We start from the raw sequence: 14,430 nt of genomic DNA, 5'->3' as shown, positions 1-14,430 counted from the left end.
AACATCAGAGGAAGAGGCCGTCTCGATTAGTTGACAATCGCCAACTTCAAGTTTCTCAAATCCATTGCACAATTATTTGGCTCCGCATGCTCAAGCGATGAAGCAATGCCAGCCTTGTAGACACCCCTTAAAATCCTGCCTATCCTTGGGAAAACAGCATGAGGCACATCTGACCGGCCACAACTCTGAGGGCAAGGTTTATAGCTCACTTGGGAATACGCACGCTCAATATCTCGAGAAATCGGGTTTGTGATATCCTCAGTGTTGCACGCGACAGGAAAATCAACCAGTTAATTCTCATTTGCTTCTGACATTACCAAGATAAGACAAGGTGTAAGTGGTAAGTAGCTTCTGATTGTGAACAAAGATGCTAGAATTGTGTTTGCTGAATACAATGTTGCTCTTACACTAAGCGCTGGAACGTTATAAAGACCTGTGCCGGGGCCAGTGCCACTACCTGAATGTGTCTGATTTTTCGACATAAACATCGGGATCGGATGATACCATTCTTCCTCTGTTAACATATCACCACTACCACCACTGCAGGTTACAACAAAGCACAATCGGTACCGTCCCGCCCCTCTCTCGGAGCCCCTTCGCCTGACACGGCTGCGTTCTCGGGCAGACATGTCGAATGTGCGGCTGTTCAGCGCGGCGACGCTGCGGCGTCATTACGCCCTGCTGCCCCTAGTCGGCATGCTGGCCACGGCTGTGACCGGTGCCGTGGCCTTCTCCGTGCGGACGGCCGTCAGGGCGCCGGAGGCGGCATACCGCAGGTCCGACGCTGCGTCCTGGGAGAGCTACCGCCATCGGAGCTACAAACTATGCAACCCCAGCGGCCTGCGTCGTGACCAGTGCACGGCGCTAAGCTTCTGAAATGTGCGGCCGCGGTCATTCAATCTATGGATGCCGTGGACATGTGGAACTCTGTGGAACTGAGTTAGGTGAGTTTGGTGTCACTGTATTTTGTTGTGTTTTGTGTTGTGAACATCATTCTTGCACAGAATTCCATGCCTCTTACAGTGTCTTACGGGCGATGCAGCTAATTTCTTACTGCTGTTGTTTTCCACCTTTACCGTGCAGACGTGTGAATATAAAAATTAAGGTGGCTACAAATTTACTGTAACTCGAGCTCACCGGGCTTCGAATCGCTGTGAAGGTACAAGAAGCATGCTCTATGATCGGCCACTAGCAGCGGAATGTTTCTGAAGCGAGCGTCCCGCAGCTCCGGCGGTGCTCGTCTCCTCCGATCGCAGCTCAGGAGCGTCGCCGCCGCCAGGTGGTTGCCGGCTGTTAGGTATCAGCGCCTCGGCGAAAATCGACGCCCGCGTGGTTGACCGAGCCCAGATCTCCATCCTTTCAATGTCACAAAACGGGTAGTTTACATCTGATTATTGTACTGCATTTGATAAACTGTCCATAAGTACGTGCCCAGGCTGTTGAGCATCGCAGGGCAAACGAATCGTGCGAGATTATGTGGCAATGGAGACCAAATTTGTACGAAAAGTCGAGTGATTCAAGCAATGTTTTGGCTCTAGTTTGCTCGGTATGCAATGATAATCAAGTTTTTGTAAAAAATAGAGCTCAAAGATTGTGTATGCGTTTTTGGCTGTGAGAGACAGCATATGCAGGTGTAGGTAGTGAACATGGTAGTGGAACGTTGTAATGTCTATTTGGGTGGGTTTATGTTTCTGCACGAGCTACAGTGCAGAAGTGGTAAGAAACCATTCGTAAGTAGTCGGTTCATATTTAGCAAAATATAGTCCTTGTAAAATCCACCAGACCCTCTGAACGTTACTTGCAAATATCCATTTGGAATCACTGCTAACGGACACGTTTGCTCGGGCCATACAGTTTTCACCATGTGACAAGGTGCGGCTCACGCTTTCAGCGTGGCCTACCCGGATACTGTAAGGTGTTGGCACCGGTCATTAGCAAGTCCAACACAGCCGGGTGGGGCTGAGCCATGCGACATGGACCGTGCCCGCCCCACAGATACACCCAATGCTGGACGCGGCCCAACACGGAATGCAGTTTGTTGGGCCAACGCCAGGTCTGACGTCTGGCACCTGACCGCCCGGGCTGGGCCGTGGATGGTCCATCGCCCGAGGGCACCGAGGTCGGTCACGCTCCGGCCGGGCAGACGGTTGTGTCAAGCGGATTGTGTGAGGGGCGAAGGGAGGCTCCGGGGAAGAAGCAGCTGAGGTGGATGTCTCGAGTCGCCGCGGAAGCAGGGTTGATCGGAGTTGAGCCACTCAAACGCGGCAGTACTGAGAGGGCTCTGAGTGAGTGAGTGTGAGGCATTACTGAGCCCATCTGTATGGCACAGCCGACAGTTTTTTGGGGGGAGCGAATGTGCGGGTTGAGGTCTCACAAGGCGACGAGCCTGTCCATATGGCAAGGCACAATATAACCTGTCTTGGCCTTCACTGCGCATACCTCCTTTTCTTTCTTCCAAACGTGACACTGAGTTATAAATGTCAAGCGCTCAGAGCTGCCAAAGCTCAGACACTTGATCGGCGCGGTGCATGCCGATTACTCATATGGGATCCCGTCGTACATGATACACATGGAGTTATGTCTACAGTTTTTCGCCATGCCCGAAACGTTGGCAAGTGAAGCACCGAAGTTGTTCGGCACAAAAAGTCGACTTTGTGGCGGAGCTAGCCGGCTATGGGGGTCTGTGGAAGCCCAGTATTTCCAAAAGTCAAAACGGGCGGGCTGATGTCTCGACGCTGCGCATGTCGGAAGTTCGCCAGCCGTCGGACGTGGCGCGCGCTACCCGCCCTGCGCCCATCAGGATCTGTTCAGTCTTGAAACGGAGCTCGGGAGCGAAGACGTTACCTTTTGAAGTGTGCCAGGCACGATGAGGGGAAATATTGATTGACTTGCTGCAGAGTTCGTTGGTTTGTAAAAGGCCTTTGTCTGTATGTGTTGTGGTGGTTTTGAAGACCAGTGCGCCAATTGGCCGGCACTTCGATTTCCAAGTTGCCTAGGTCGATAGTATCGTCAAAAACTGCGTGTGTTTAGAATGGGTGCGAACCGAGAGACGACAATAGCGGCGAAGAAAACTGGAGCTCCTTGGCCAGCAGCCGCAAATGGAGCGAGCCTTTGACGTAAGCTGGATTTTCGCCCTATCTGGGTAGTAGCGCCGAATGGGTCGATTAAGTCTGCTCTTAACCACAATCTCATTTAATGTCTTTTAATTAAGGCATTCTGGTCAGAATGGGTCATTTCGCAACTACCTGTGTGTCAATTCGATGTAATATCTTGTCAGCCAAATTCAATGGAGTTCATGCCTTATGAGCATGGAAATAGGTTCCAGTTTTTCCAAAAGCGAAAAGAAAGGGGAAAAACAGGTGAAGCAGACCGGGGTGTTCATGAGCAAGCAGAACAGTCGAGGTGAAACCCAAACACTCTTTCACAGAAGCGCATTGATGAAAGTCTTTGATTATAGTGTTGTGGATAGGTGATAAGAAAATTGTGCGGTGAGAGAATAGTTTGCAGGTCTACAAGCACGATTGAACACAGTGGGAAAAAATAGTTTATGTGTAGGATAAGTATGTCTTATGCCAATTCTTCCCACGCCTTTTTCTCTTACACATGTTTCCTGTTTGGAGATGTGTGTGTGTGTGTGTGTGTGTGTGTACGTGTACGTGTGCGTGTGCGCGTGCGTGTGCGTGTGCGTGTGCGTGTGCGTGTGCGTGTGCGCGCGCGCGCGCGCGCGTGTGTGTGTGTGTGTGTGTGTGTGTGTGTGTGTGTTTGAATGCTAGCTTAAGTACTTTTCATTTGCGTCATTGCTGTGCTATCGGACAATTTATAACGCCAATGTTTTCCATAGAGCGCTGGAAAGAAGACTTCAGGGATTTAAGATCCGGGAAAGGTTCGTTATAAGAGGGGGAGCACATTCATGGTGACTCGATCAGCGCGCCCATTGCCAGAGATTCCACTTTGAACTGTAATCCACAAGAAAGTAACCTTGATGCCAAAGTCGTATGGAGGTTGATGCAGGTTAACCAATTGAATGGCTCGTTTAAAAAAGATGTTGGACATGGAAAACTGCAAGTACTTCAGTAGCGAAAATTAAGATATGGCCTAAGAGACGGGTTAACAGTGCAACTTTTGTAGAACAGTGCATTGGCAGAACGTTTACTTTTTTGGAGCCGTTCTTATACAGAACTAGCATTGAGGCGGTTTTGTACACAAACGATTGAACTTTTGTTGAATATCGTTGGCCGTGTTTGATGTTTGCCAAAGTCAATGACATTCCAACATCCACCTTTGCCAAGTGTCATGGAGGTGCTGCAAGTTAAGGCACAGATGGTATTTTGGAAAGGGTATAATTTATTACGTTGCAGAATTTGGAACCCTAAGATGCAACTGTCAATTTGTAAAAATTCGTATTGCCTTATACCATTGCGATACATTCCAGGCAACATATGTACGGCGGTGAACATCTTGCGAGCTGGACAGGACTGAATTTTACCGGTGTGATGTTGGGCATGCTCTCCGCGCTGGAACTGTAGTAGTGGAGTGAGTTTTAACTTGAACTTGAACACATCTATGATGTTTCCATGGCCTCCAAGGTAATGTGACGAAGAGTTTCACATAGCGGTCAGCATCTTAGAGCAGACCCTGGCGTCGGCATATATAAGTGAACTATTTTCAAAGACCGGCAAACCAGGGATTTTAACTATGGAAAATATATGCCAGTTAGTTCCAGTTAGTAGAAAATATATGGCAGTAGCTAGTTCCAGAACAAACGTCCGAAAGTGTCGAGTTAGTTTTTTCCTTAGAAGCTAACATATCAGAGTTCTGTATGTGTTTTTGCATCAAACGTATGCGGCTAAATGCCGCTCAAAGAAACTTAGATGATAAGTGCTAAGTTATGGTGTGGTTTGCCAAACGCAAACCGGATACATGATGCATGCGAATGATTTTTTTCAACTTCCGCCGCAGGTTTTTGGACTGAAAGGTAAAACCACTTTTGCAAGGCCATCTATAATCGTAATTCAACGGTTTCTGGAGACAAGGAACAAAGTGTACAGAGTTAGAAGCCGTGCCCTATGTCCGAAAATCGTCAGAGTAAATCGTGATATGCCGAATGGCTGATGGACATTTGTCGAAAACGTCATCAGTCATGACGTTGAAAAGGACTGGTAATAAACAGCTTCCTTGCGAAAGGCCATCTTACAGACCATGAGGATCAGACAACGCTGAGCAACACCGTACTTGGAAAGACTGTGAAACAGTAAGAAGACTCGTGATGTGATGATCCAAATAAATTTTGAAACCCATCATGTGTAGTTTGGCTATGGGCACTGGCTTGAAAACAATGTTATATGCACAGATTATGTCAAGGAAACCCCTCAGTGTTGTGTTTATATTTAAACCCTTTACGAATAACGGCCTCATGTCAGACTAAGCGGTCGGTAGTGCTGTTATTTTTTTAAAAGTAGCGTTGAAATTTAGAAAGCATTTCCTTGCTACCTAAGAACCATTACAAACATTCAATAGTCATTCGTTTGAAACATATTCCTGAGGCAGCTGGTGTGAGCTACTGGACGACAGTTAGATGGATTTTAAGGGTACTTTCTCAATTTAGGTAAGGTATTTACCAGCGCCTCCTCTAAGTTTCGGGCAAATTTGGTAGTCCATAAATAACTAAACGCTGATGACATAAGCCACGCCAGGGTTTCAGTCATGAAACAAAAAAAGGATAATGTCCATTTCCAAACCATGCCTATGTGCTACCACTTGAAGAAATATGTGGTGAAATCTGGTTGGTAATTTTCGATAACCTGACTGGGTCATGGTTCATGACGCACATGTTTGAAAAGACCGTCCAGTTTGTTTGGGCCAAACTTCACCTTAGATTGAAGTTAGTAACCAAACCATTTCCAGCCGGAAAAGTTTAAGGTAAGTTGATTACATGATGATCATAGTCGCAACCATCAGTCAAAAGAGAAGAAGAGGGGCAGAGAGAGATAGAGAGAGCGAGGCCAGTCAAAAAGGGTACCATATATGTGGCCGTGGAGCTTATTAAAAGATCAATAGCTATTTCTGTGTTATAAGATCGGGCACGTTTACACGTGACGGTGAGTGGCGTCACATGTTATCAAGATGCATTGTAAAATATGACTTACAAGGTCACTGACTTTTAAACTTGCAAAATATGCACGGGCAAAGCTTTAACAAGCGCTCGGGTGGGAATCAAATTGACCCTCTCCCCCGGGGTTTTTCCTGAATGGTTTCTGAACGGCGCAGAGTAGCCGCTTCAAATTTTTCAAAGCTTTAGACAATTAAATAGCGGATCGTGTCGTACCACAAAATAAGACGCACCTTGGAAGGTCGCTGACCCACCGCAGGTTAAAGTCAGGCCAAGGATTCAGCGGTCAATTTCTAGGGAATAGTTCAATCTGATGGAACAGCGGAGTGTTAGGCAAAGCAATACACCTCTGAGATACTTTGTCAGGCAACAAAACAACCAAATGACCAAATTCCACTGACTTTGGGTCACGTATGAAGGTCAGAGAAAGTTCAATACCAACAAGTTTTCTTACTCTAGGACGTACTGTATCAGGCAGGTTCTGGCGCTCATTTCCAATTCATTGATAACAAGAACCGCATTTAACGTCCTCCATGGACTTCTTTAAGGTTGTGATAGGCTACTGACCTAAAGTGACCCAGGTCGACATTTCGTTTTTAGTAGCATACCGCCTAACATAATCTTTGTCGCTTATTTAAGTGCAAAAATCAAAGCATCTACGATTTTGGTCACCACGACCTTCGAAAGGTCAAACAACGTCACTGACCTTAAATTAGCACCTGAACTTTTGCTTAGAACAAGTGTCTAGGTTCTGGGGATACTTTGGAGATCAACCTGGAGTTTGACCTTGTTTGACCTTATTTGGCCTATTCATGACCTAGGATCCTCAAAAATTTACCTTAAGGAGTTCACGAATAGGGCGTACCCTGTGAATTTGGTGTCCCTAGCCTTCTTAGTTTCTGAGATCTCGGGGAGGTCAAATTGCTCCCTCCCCCACCCCCACCCGAGCGAAGGGTATCTAGCCGGCCACCCGGGCGTGTGTTAAAAACGGTCACAACGCCGGGAGATTTTTGACATGTTTAATATGGATCACGTGCAATGCGCACTGGCTGCTATGGCTACTTTATGGTTGGCCTGTCAAATCGCGTCAGATTCTGCTAAATGTTAGTACCTGAGCATGTCCATAAAGTAGAAAAGCCTAGCTTGCGTGCACGTTGCAATGACTGGCCAAAAAACCTCAGAACTTGAACGATCTATCTAATGGCCCGGTATTACTTTAAAAAAAAAAACAGGAGACGTGTTTGCATCAACTGCCCTCACGTCATCCAGCATTTAACCGGACCTCGGTTATTGCGTACAAAGGCTGGGAAAACATGTTGATGGCGCCGCTGCGCCAATCTTGATGGGGTGTCAAAGCTGGTGCTTGGCTTACCTTTAAAATATTGGGTATATTAACCTGAGCTTGAACCAAATCTTATGATAAGTACCTCAGGAAAGGATTACACTATCACCATATTTTCATCGCCACAAACACGTTGACAGAGAACGTCAGCTAACCAGACCACAAAATCGTCAGACAACTGGACCAGTTGCTAAACCGGTAGCTTTACCTTCGACCACGTTTCCGGCCACCGGAAGACACTCACCTTTCCGTCGGGCAACTGGAGGAAGCCGTTGATGTCGGAGATCTCGGTCTTGCCAAACCTGCCCAGCCGTCCCTGCAGCTTTAGGCCGGTGAAGGTCCGGGCCATCTTCCAGAACTTGATGTGGCCCAGTCCTGCCGGCGGCGACGGGGCCGTCTCAGAGCCCGCACACGGCGTGGTGGCTGCGAGTGGAGACCGCACCGGCCGGGCTCGGCAGACCACACACCGCTGCTCAGAGCGGGCAGTCTCGCACGGCCAGACCAGATCCCAGAGCGGTCGGTATCAAAAGATCGGACCACAGGTCATGGAGGTCATGTTGAGCCGACAGAGCACTTAATTAGAGAGACAGTAGAGCTCAGTGGACAGAATGCCGAGGGCGGCGGTGGAAAGCTGACGTCTTTATGCCACAAAGACAATCGCATCGGACTTCATTGCATGCCCTTGACCGCATTTCTCATTGTTGGCGTCAAGCAATATTTTCCGCGTGATTGCGCGGCTTATTTATGCCGCTCATGCCCCTGCTTTCGAGAGAGAGACACTCCCACGGGGCGAAGGGAGCTCTCATTTCCCCGCGTTGAGAGCCCTTACGCGGCCTCACGTGGTGCCCACCTGCCGAGGTGAGCTGACCCGGGTGGAACGGCGAGAACGTGACCTTGTAGATGTCCTGCGAAAAGGCCTTGCAGCGGAGTAGGGTGCTCTCAGTCTCCCAATTCCACACGGTCAGCATGAAGTCCGGCTCGCCGCCTTGTGAGCACAGCAGCTCACCGTTCGCGCTGGCCGCGGGGGAGAGGGAAGTGATCAAAGGCGGCAGGTTCTGCCAGTCTCAGAAAAGCCAGTCTTGTAAGGTGTCAGTCAGAGTATTCACAGACTGGCGTCCAGCAACGAAATGCAGTGACAAAGGTGAAAACTAATGGAAATAGGTTTGACGCTACCAAACGGCGTTTTAACGTGTTGCATGTACATGTGCGCATGCACATCCGAATGCATTACGTGACGTCGCCTCAATGGTCATGACAGTTACGTTCATTTTTATGCGCAGATTTTTGACCGAACACATATTTCAAAACACGGAGTTGTATGTGAAAAAGATAAAACCGAATTCGCTGGGCAATGCCCGCGGATGGCGGCTTTCGGCGGTATTTCCTCAGCAAGCCGCAGCGGCAAACCGTACGGTGGCGGCGGCACCCTCACCTGAATGCTACGTAGGCGTACTCGCGCTCGGTACCGTCACGCAGCACTCGATACACGGTGCGCTCGGGCAGGAGGTAGACCAGAACGTTTGGCTTGTCTCCCTTCTCGGCTACAGCCATGTACTTGTAGCTCGGGTGGACCTGGCGCAATGTGCCGTGTATAGTGCTCGTCACAGAAGTTCGGGCGCGGCAGCCTGCATGAGTGGGCGGAAGATACGCTCTGGCGAGCTCGGCGGCAGCCACACCGACGTTCGCTGAGGTCGACGTTATATAAACTTTTGGCCTCTGGAAGATGCTTGCTCTGTTTTATTTTTCGGTGTTTTTTATGTGTTCTCCAGGTGTGCCAAGGGCTAAATGTTGTCAATGAGTTTTTTAGGAAGGAATTTTGAGAGGAATTTTTGGGTCCATTCTCTTCATAAAAGGCCATAGAACTGTTAATATTTTAGGTGCTGAGACGCAGCTGCATCCTCACTTTGTAAATCTGCATTTACGGCCATACCTACATGACGTAGCCCGCTGGTTTTGCTGCTCATCCCAGCCAACAGCATGCTCGGGCAAAAGTCGTGGGGGTTTGGAGAAAATTTGGGAAGCCCAAAGATTCCCCTACCTGAATTGGGCGGATTCGGCGGTTTCCCAAGCTTTTCCCAATCGAGCCCATGCCATTGTCTATCGCTTGGGAGAAGTTGGGATTTCCTCGAGCCTCTCCAACCGGCAGATTTGAGGTTTCCTCGGGGAAGTTATTTCTTGTGTGTAATTGCCGCGGGCAAATGCCCCACGGCGTCCTCGGCGGGGAACGCTAGAGATTGCTTGACCGGCAGTTTGGGGAAAAGTTGGCGAATCTCGATGGGGATCGGACAGTTTCCAGTGTGTCATTGCCATAGGCATTTGGGGGAACGATCTGGGCAACCCGCTCGGGGAAATATCTGGAAATGGTCCGTAACAGGGTGGGAACCCCACTATGGTGTCTCATTTTTATAACTGATCCCAAGCAGTGCCCAGGCGAAAAGTTGAAAACTCGCCTGGATATTCTTATTGAGATCGGACCGAAAATACCTGCTGCACCACAACAGAGCAGAGCACCAATTATCAATATTTTGCCTTCTCACCACCACATGCTTAGCAAACTTGCTTGCCGGGGCGTGTCAACCGGGGTACGCACAGAACACCATAGCCCTCTTACCATTCTGTGGCCATAGCGTGACTCATCCACGCAATACGTACCGCTTAGCGTAGCACGCCCAATGCACTGACAGCAAGCTGCTGTCAAAGGCGCGATCACCGCACACAGCAGGAGCAGGTCGCTTACCGTAGCGTGGCCGATGCCTCCGCCGGTGGAGCTGCGCATGTAAGTGATGGCCTTCGTCTCCAGGTCGAGGAAGTGGACCATATTGCCAGACACGAACATGGCCGTAGTGGGATTCAGCATGCACAGGTTGTCCGCCTTCAGGCAGTCGTAGCCGAACGAGTGACTTTAGATGGAAGTTAAAAAAACTTAAAGGAAAACTTGTGTCATCTTAAAAATATATGGGCACATCGCTTGGAACTACAACATCGTTGTCATCTTTCACCTGGGAGACAGGTGACGTCTCCAAGCCTGTCCGCGCGGAAATGTAAGTAGTACCTGCACTGTATACCGTATGCCTGCGTTTTGTTCGGGATGGCTGCTGTCAGTAACTTTACTCGCTGCACCTGAACACTGCTGCACGTTTAATGTATCCAGATACCTTCACGGACAACATTTCCTTAACGTAATGCACCCTTTACCATATGTTGCTGACCCATGCCCGGCCATTAGCCATCCATTGTCAGTTATGCCAAGCCGCTGACCACCCGTGTGCAGGTATTCAGGGTTTCAATTCTAAATTATAAAAGAGTTTCAAGAACGCTGACATCCAATCTTATTCGTTTCCGTTGATAGTTGTAAACGTAGTGTGAATGGAGCTAATCATGACTAAAAGAAGTGTGGGTAAAAGCCTTGTGTAGTATCTTTTTTTTAGAATTCCCCGATATTTCGCAAACATATTATTTACATCCGTGCCCTATCCCTACCCATACCCATATCCATGCTCACATTCATATTCATACTCACATTTATACTCATACCCATACTCATACTCATACCCATACTCATACTCATACCCATACTCATACTCTACTTATACTCATACTGGTCATACTCATGTTCATACCCACACCCATACCCATTTCCATGTCCAGTATTCGCAAAGTTGTAGCCAATCCATCCCATTACTTATATGACCTGGCTAACCACGGGCTCGCCCAACCCGTGAACCCTAACTGTGGTCTCACGTAAGCCCACGCTGCGTAAGGATACACGAAGATGAGCGCGTCCTCGTTGAGGGCGCAGTTCTCCGACAGACTGGGCCCCGACACGAACTGTTGTGTGTCGTACTCGGGGGGCACCCACACCGCCTCCTGTGGGACCGAGCGGAGCGAGGCTCGGCTGCGGCGGGACGTCCGGCTGCCGCTCGCCGACACCTGGGAACCCTGCGACGTCACAGATACACGCCGTCAGATTTTACACGTCAGGGGTACAGATCATCGCACGTCACAGATACACGCCGTCAGATTTTACACTTCAGAGGCACAGATCACAGCACGTCACAGATACAGACCGCCGTCAGCCCTACCATGTCAGAAGTACAGACCATCATCAGCCTTCACACGTCCAAAGAACAGAGTCACAGTACACGTTACCAATGCAGACCGCCGTCAGCCCTCGCACGTCAGAGGTACACACCGCCGTCAGTCCTCCAACATCAGAGGGACCGACCACCGTCATCCCTCAGACTTAAAAAGCGTGGACCACCTTCAGCCTCATTACTAACGCAACACTGAAGACATCCTTCAGTGTAAGCTGAGAGCGTTGGTGTCAGAGACAAGGGCCATAGTCAGCCCTGACGTCACAAACACAGCTAATTTTCCGCGCCGACGTCCATTGTACACCTTCTCACCAGCGCTGGCATCAGAGACATGGCTCACTGTCAGCTTAGACACCAGCGACGCGGTTTACCATCAGCTCTGACGTACATCCGACGTATACTCATTGGTAGCTGGCAGCTTACGTAAGGCTTCACTGCTTGGATTAAAGTAAGTGAAAGATGTAAAGTGCATGGCAATGATGCAATGACAAAATGTCATCCGGAGTAAGGATATAGCGAAGCAAAAGATCTGAACTCCCCGAAGCAATAATAACACGCACGTACCGTCTTCTCCGTAGAAGCAGCCTGGGACAGCCTCCCTCCTTCAGCGCCTTGAGCAGCGGACGTTTTGCTCCCCGTCGATTTCACTGCACTCGCCGTCGCCTTCGCCACGGGAGCACCACTGGCAGTCGTCTTCACCGCAGCCCCACTGGCAGTCGTTTTTACTGCAGCACCACTGGCAGTCGCCTTCGCTGCAGCACCACTGGCAGTCGCCTTCAATGCAGCCCCACTTGCAGTCGCCTCCATTGCAGCACCACTAGCAGTCGCCTTCACTGCAGCACCACTGGCAGAAGTCTTCATTGCAGCACCACTTGCAGTCGCCTTCACTGCAGCACCGCTGGCAGTCCCCTTTACTGCAGCACCACTGGCAGTCGTCTTCGTCGCAGCCCCACTTGCAGTCGCCTTCACTGCAGCACCACTAGCAGTCGCCTTCACTGCAGCACCGCTGGCAGTCGTCTTCACGGCAGCTTTGCTAGCTGCGTTCTGGGGAACGTCGCCCTCCGCCTTACTGGGAGCCTTCTTTACGCTGGCCCTGCTCCCCACACCGCTCGGCGGCTTCTTCTCGCTCACTCTGCTGCCCGCGCTTTTCACCTGATTCTGGCTGCCCGTCGTCTTGGTGCTGGCCACGCTGTCCGCTTTGGCAGTGTCTTCTTGACTGACAGAGCCAGACTTTTTCACGCTGGCCTTGCTACCCGGCTTGGATGCTTCCTCCTGGCTCCCAGCAGCGGACACTTTCTTCGGTGTCGCAGCATTACTGGAGCCGAGGTCTGTGTCCTGGCCCGCGGCAGACATCGCCTTCTTCACACTGGCATCACTCGACACAACTGACTTCACATTGGACCCACTGGGCGGCTTTCCCACACTTGCGTGGCCGCCCGACTTGGAAGTGGGCCCACTCGAACTCTTCTTAACGCTGCCGGAACTGGGCGACCCGGCCAGAGCGGCCGAGCCTGAGCCGCCACTACGGCTCTTCTTCGGCGTCGCTGTCGCACTGGACGTACTGCCTTTCTTGCTGGTTGATGCTGTTGACGTAACTGACGATCGGGCACCAGTGGGAGCCTGATCTGAAGCGGCTAGTTCGGAGGCTGCGGAAGACGCCAGCCCTGGTGCATCTGGAGCTACTCCACCCGAGTCCTCCCGCTTGGACCCTGAAGCGGCCTGGCCTTCTGTTGGCTCCGCCTCGTCTTCTTTATGATCAGACGATCTCTCCCCTTGCTTGGTTTCTTCTGCCTTTATTTCAGCAGGCAACTCCTTGTGTTCGGTTCCTTCCTCTGGTTTAGCTGGCGATTCGCCCAGTGGGGGTTCTGCCGGGACCTCAGCTGGTGCCATCTCTTCCTTGACTTCGTCCTTACTTTCAGCTGGCGCTTCGTCTTGCTTGAGCTCTTCCTTGAGTTCCACCGACGGCTCATCTTGCTTGGGCTCTTCAGCGGATTCGGTCGGTATGTTCTCTTCTCTGGGATCAGAGGCGGTCTTATCTTGCGTAAGCTCGGCGGGCGCTTCTTCTGCGGCAGCGTCTAGTGTTCGCTGCTCAGGAGCGAGCTCCGGTTGGTTGCCTGCAGGTCCGGGAGCGGGCTCGACCTCAGGAGCCTCTAGAGACGTCTCATGCTCGGTGGCCTGCGCCTCCGCCTCCCCAGGTTCCCGTGCCACGTCTCCGTCAGGAGCTGAGGGCGTCTCCGACTGTGGTTGGTCTCCTTCTGCAGCCGACATGCTCGCACCGCAGACTCAACGACCGCGATCAACGAGGCACACTGCGAGAAAAATGGGGGGGGGGGGATCGCATCATACGTCGTCAGTGCTTTGACGAAGCTTGTTTGCCCTGCAACGTCTGGTCTTAAGCGACCGAGTATGCTGGAAATAGGAAGTGAGACGCAGAGACGGTTAGGGTTTCAGTGATATAATGTTTTTGAAGCACAGAACGTTGCGGGAAAGGAAAGAACCAATCTTGGAAAGCACAAAAACACTGCTACGAAGCATATTTCAAGGTCTGGCACAAATGCGCCAGGTTAAACATACAATCACTGATTCTGAATAGCGTGCGACTTCTTGGCTTGTCATACGTAAAGCCGTAACAGCAGGTTCGGCGTTGTACAAACACGGTTCACAGCATGGTGTTCGAAATGATTATCAAGGGTATTAACACACTTAGTTTAATGGCAGGGTCTTCAAACAATATTTACCAATCCAACAAATCGTCATTAGATCAGGATTTCGTGTGCTTAGACAAAATATCTTATTCCCAAATCAGGTCTGAAGTAATGGCATTAAAAACGTATGACTCCGAGCGGTATGCAAAGCACAATGCACTGGTATGTCCGGCCGTGATC

The 14,430-nt window shown here is 50.2% G+C and overlaps 1 protein-coding gene across 1 annotated transcript in view; it reads right to left on the bottom strand.

Moving 5' to 3' along the window:
* LOC119098880 (cilia- and flagella-associated protein 44) overlaps window positions 1-13,834 on the bottom strand; it is a 55,402-nt gene extending 41,568 nt beyond the window's left edge. The window contains exons 1-6 of the mRNA XM_037221927.1: window positions 12,542-13,834; window positions 11,203-11,390; window positions 10,189-10,351; window positions 8,884-9,023; window positions 8,302-8,465; window positions 7,696-7,826 (exon numbers count right to left, since the gene is read on the bottom strand). Of these exons, the coding sequence (XP_037077822.1) occupies window positions 7,696-7,826; window positions 8,302-8,465; window positions 8,884-9,023; window positions 10,189-10,351; window positions 11,203-11,390; window positions 12,542-13,813 (2,058 nt within the window). The 5' untranslated portion in view covers window positions 13,814-13,834. The remainder of the gene's footprint in view (window positions 1-7,695; window positions 7,827-8,301; window positions 8,466-8,883; window positions 9,024-10,188; window positions 10,352-11,202; window positions 11,391-12,541) is intronic.
* Between the last annotated feature and the right edge of the window lie 596 nt (window positions 13,835-14,430).

The sequence above is a fragment of the Pollicipes pollicipes genome, unplaced genomic scaffold (assembly GCF_011947565.3).
Source record: "Pollicipes pollicipes isolate AB1234 unplaced genomic scaffold, Ppol_2.1 Scaffold_2555;HRSCAF=2994_pilon_pilon_pilon, whole genome shotgun sequence".
NCBI classification, from domain to species: domain Eukaryota; kingdom Metazoa; phylum Arthropoda; class Thecostraca; order Pollicipedomorpha; family Pollicipedidae; genus Pollicipes; species Pollicipes pollicipes.
This window is presented reverse-complemented; position numbering and strand designations above follow the sequence as displayed.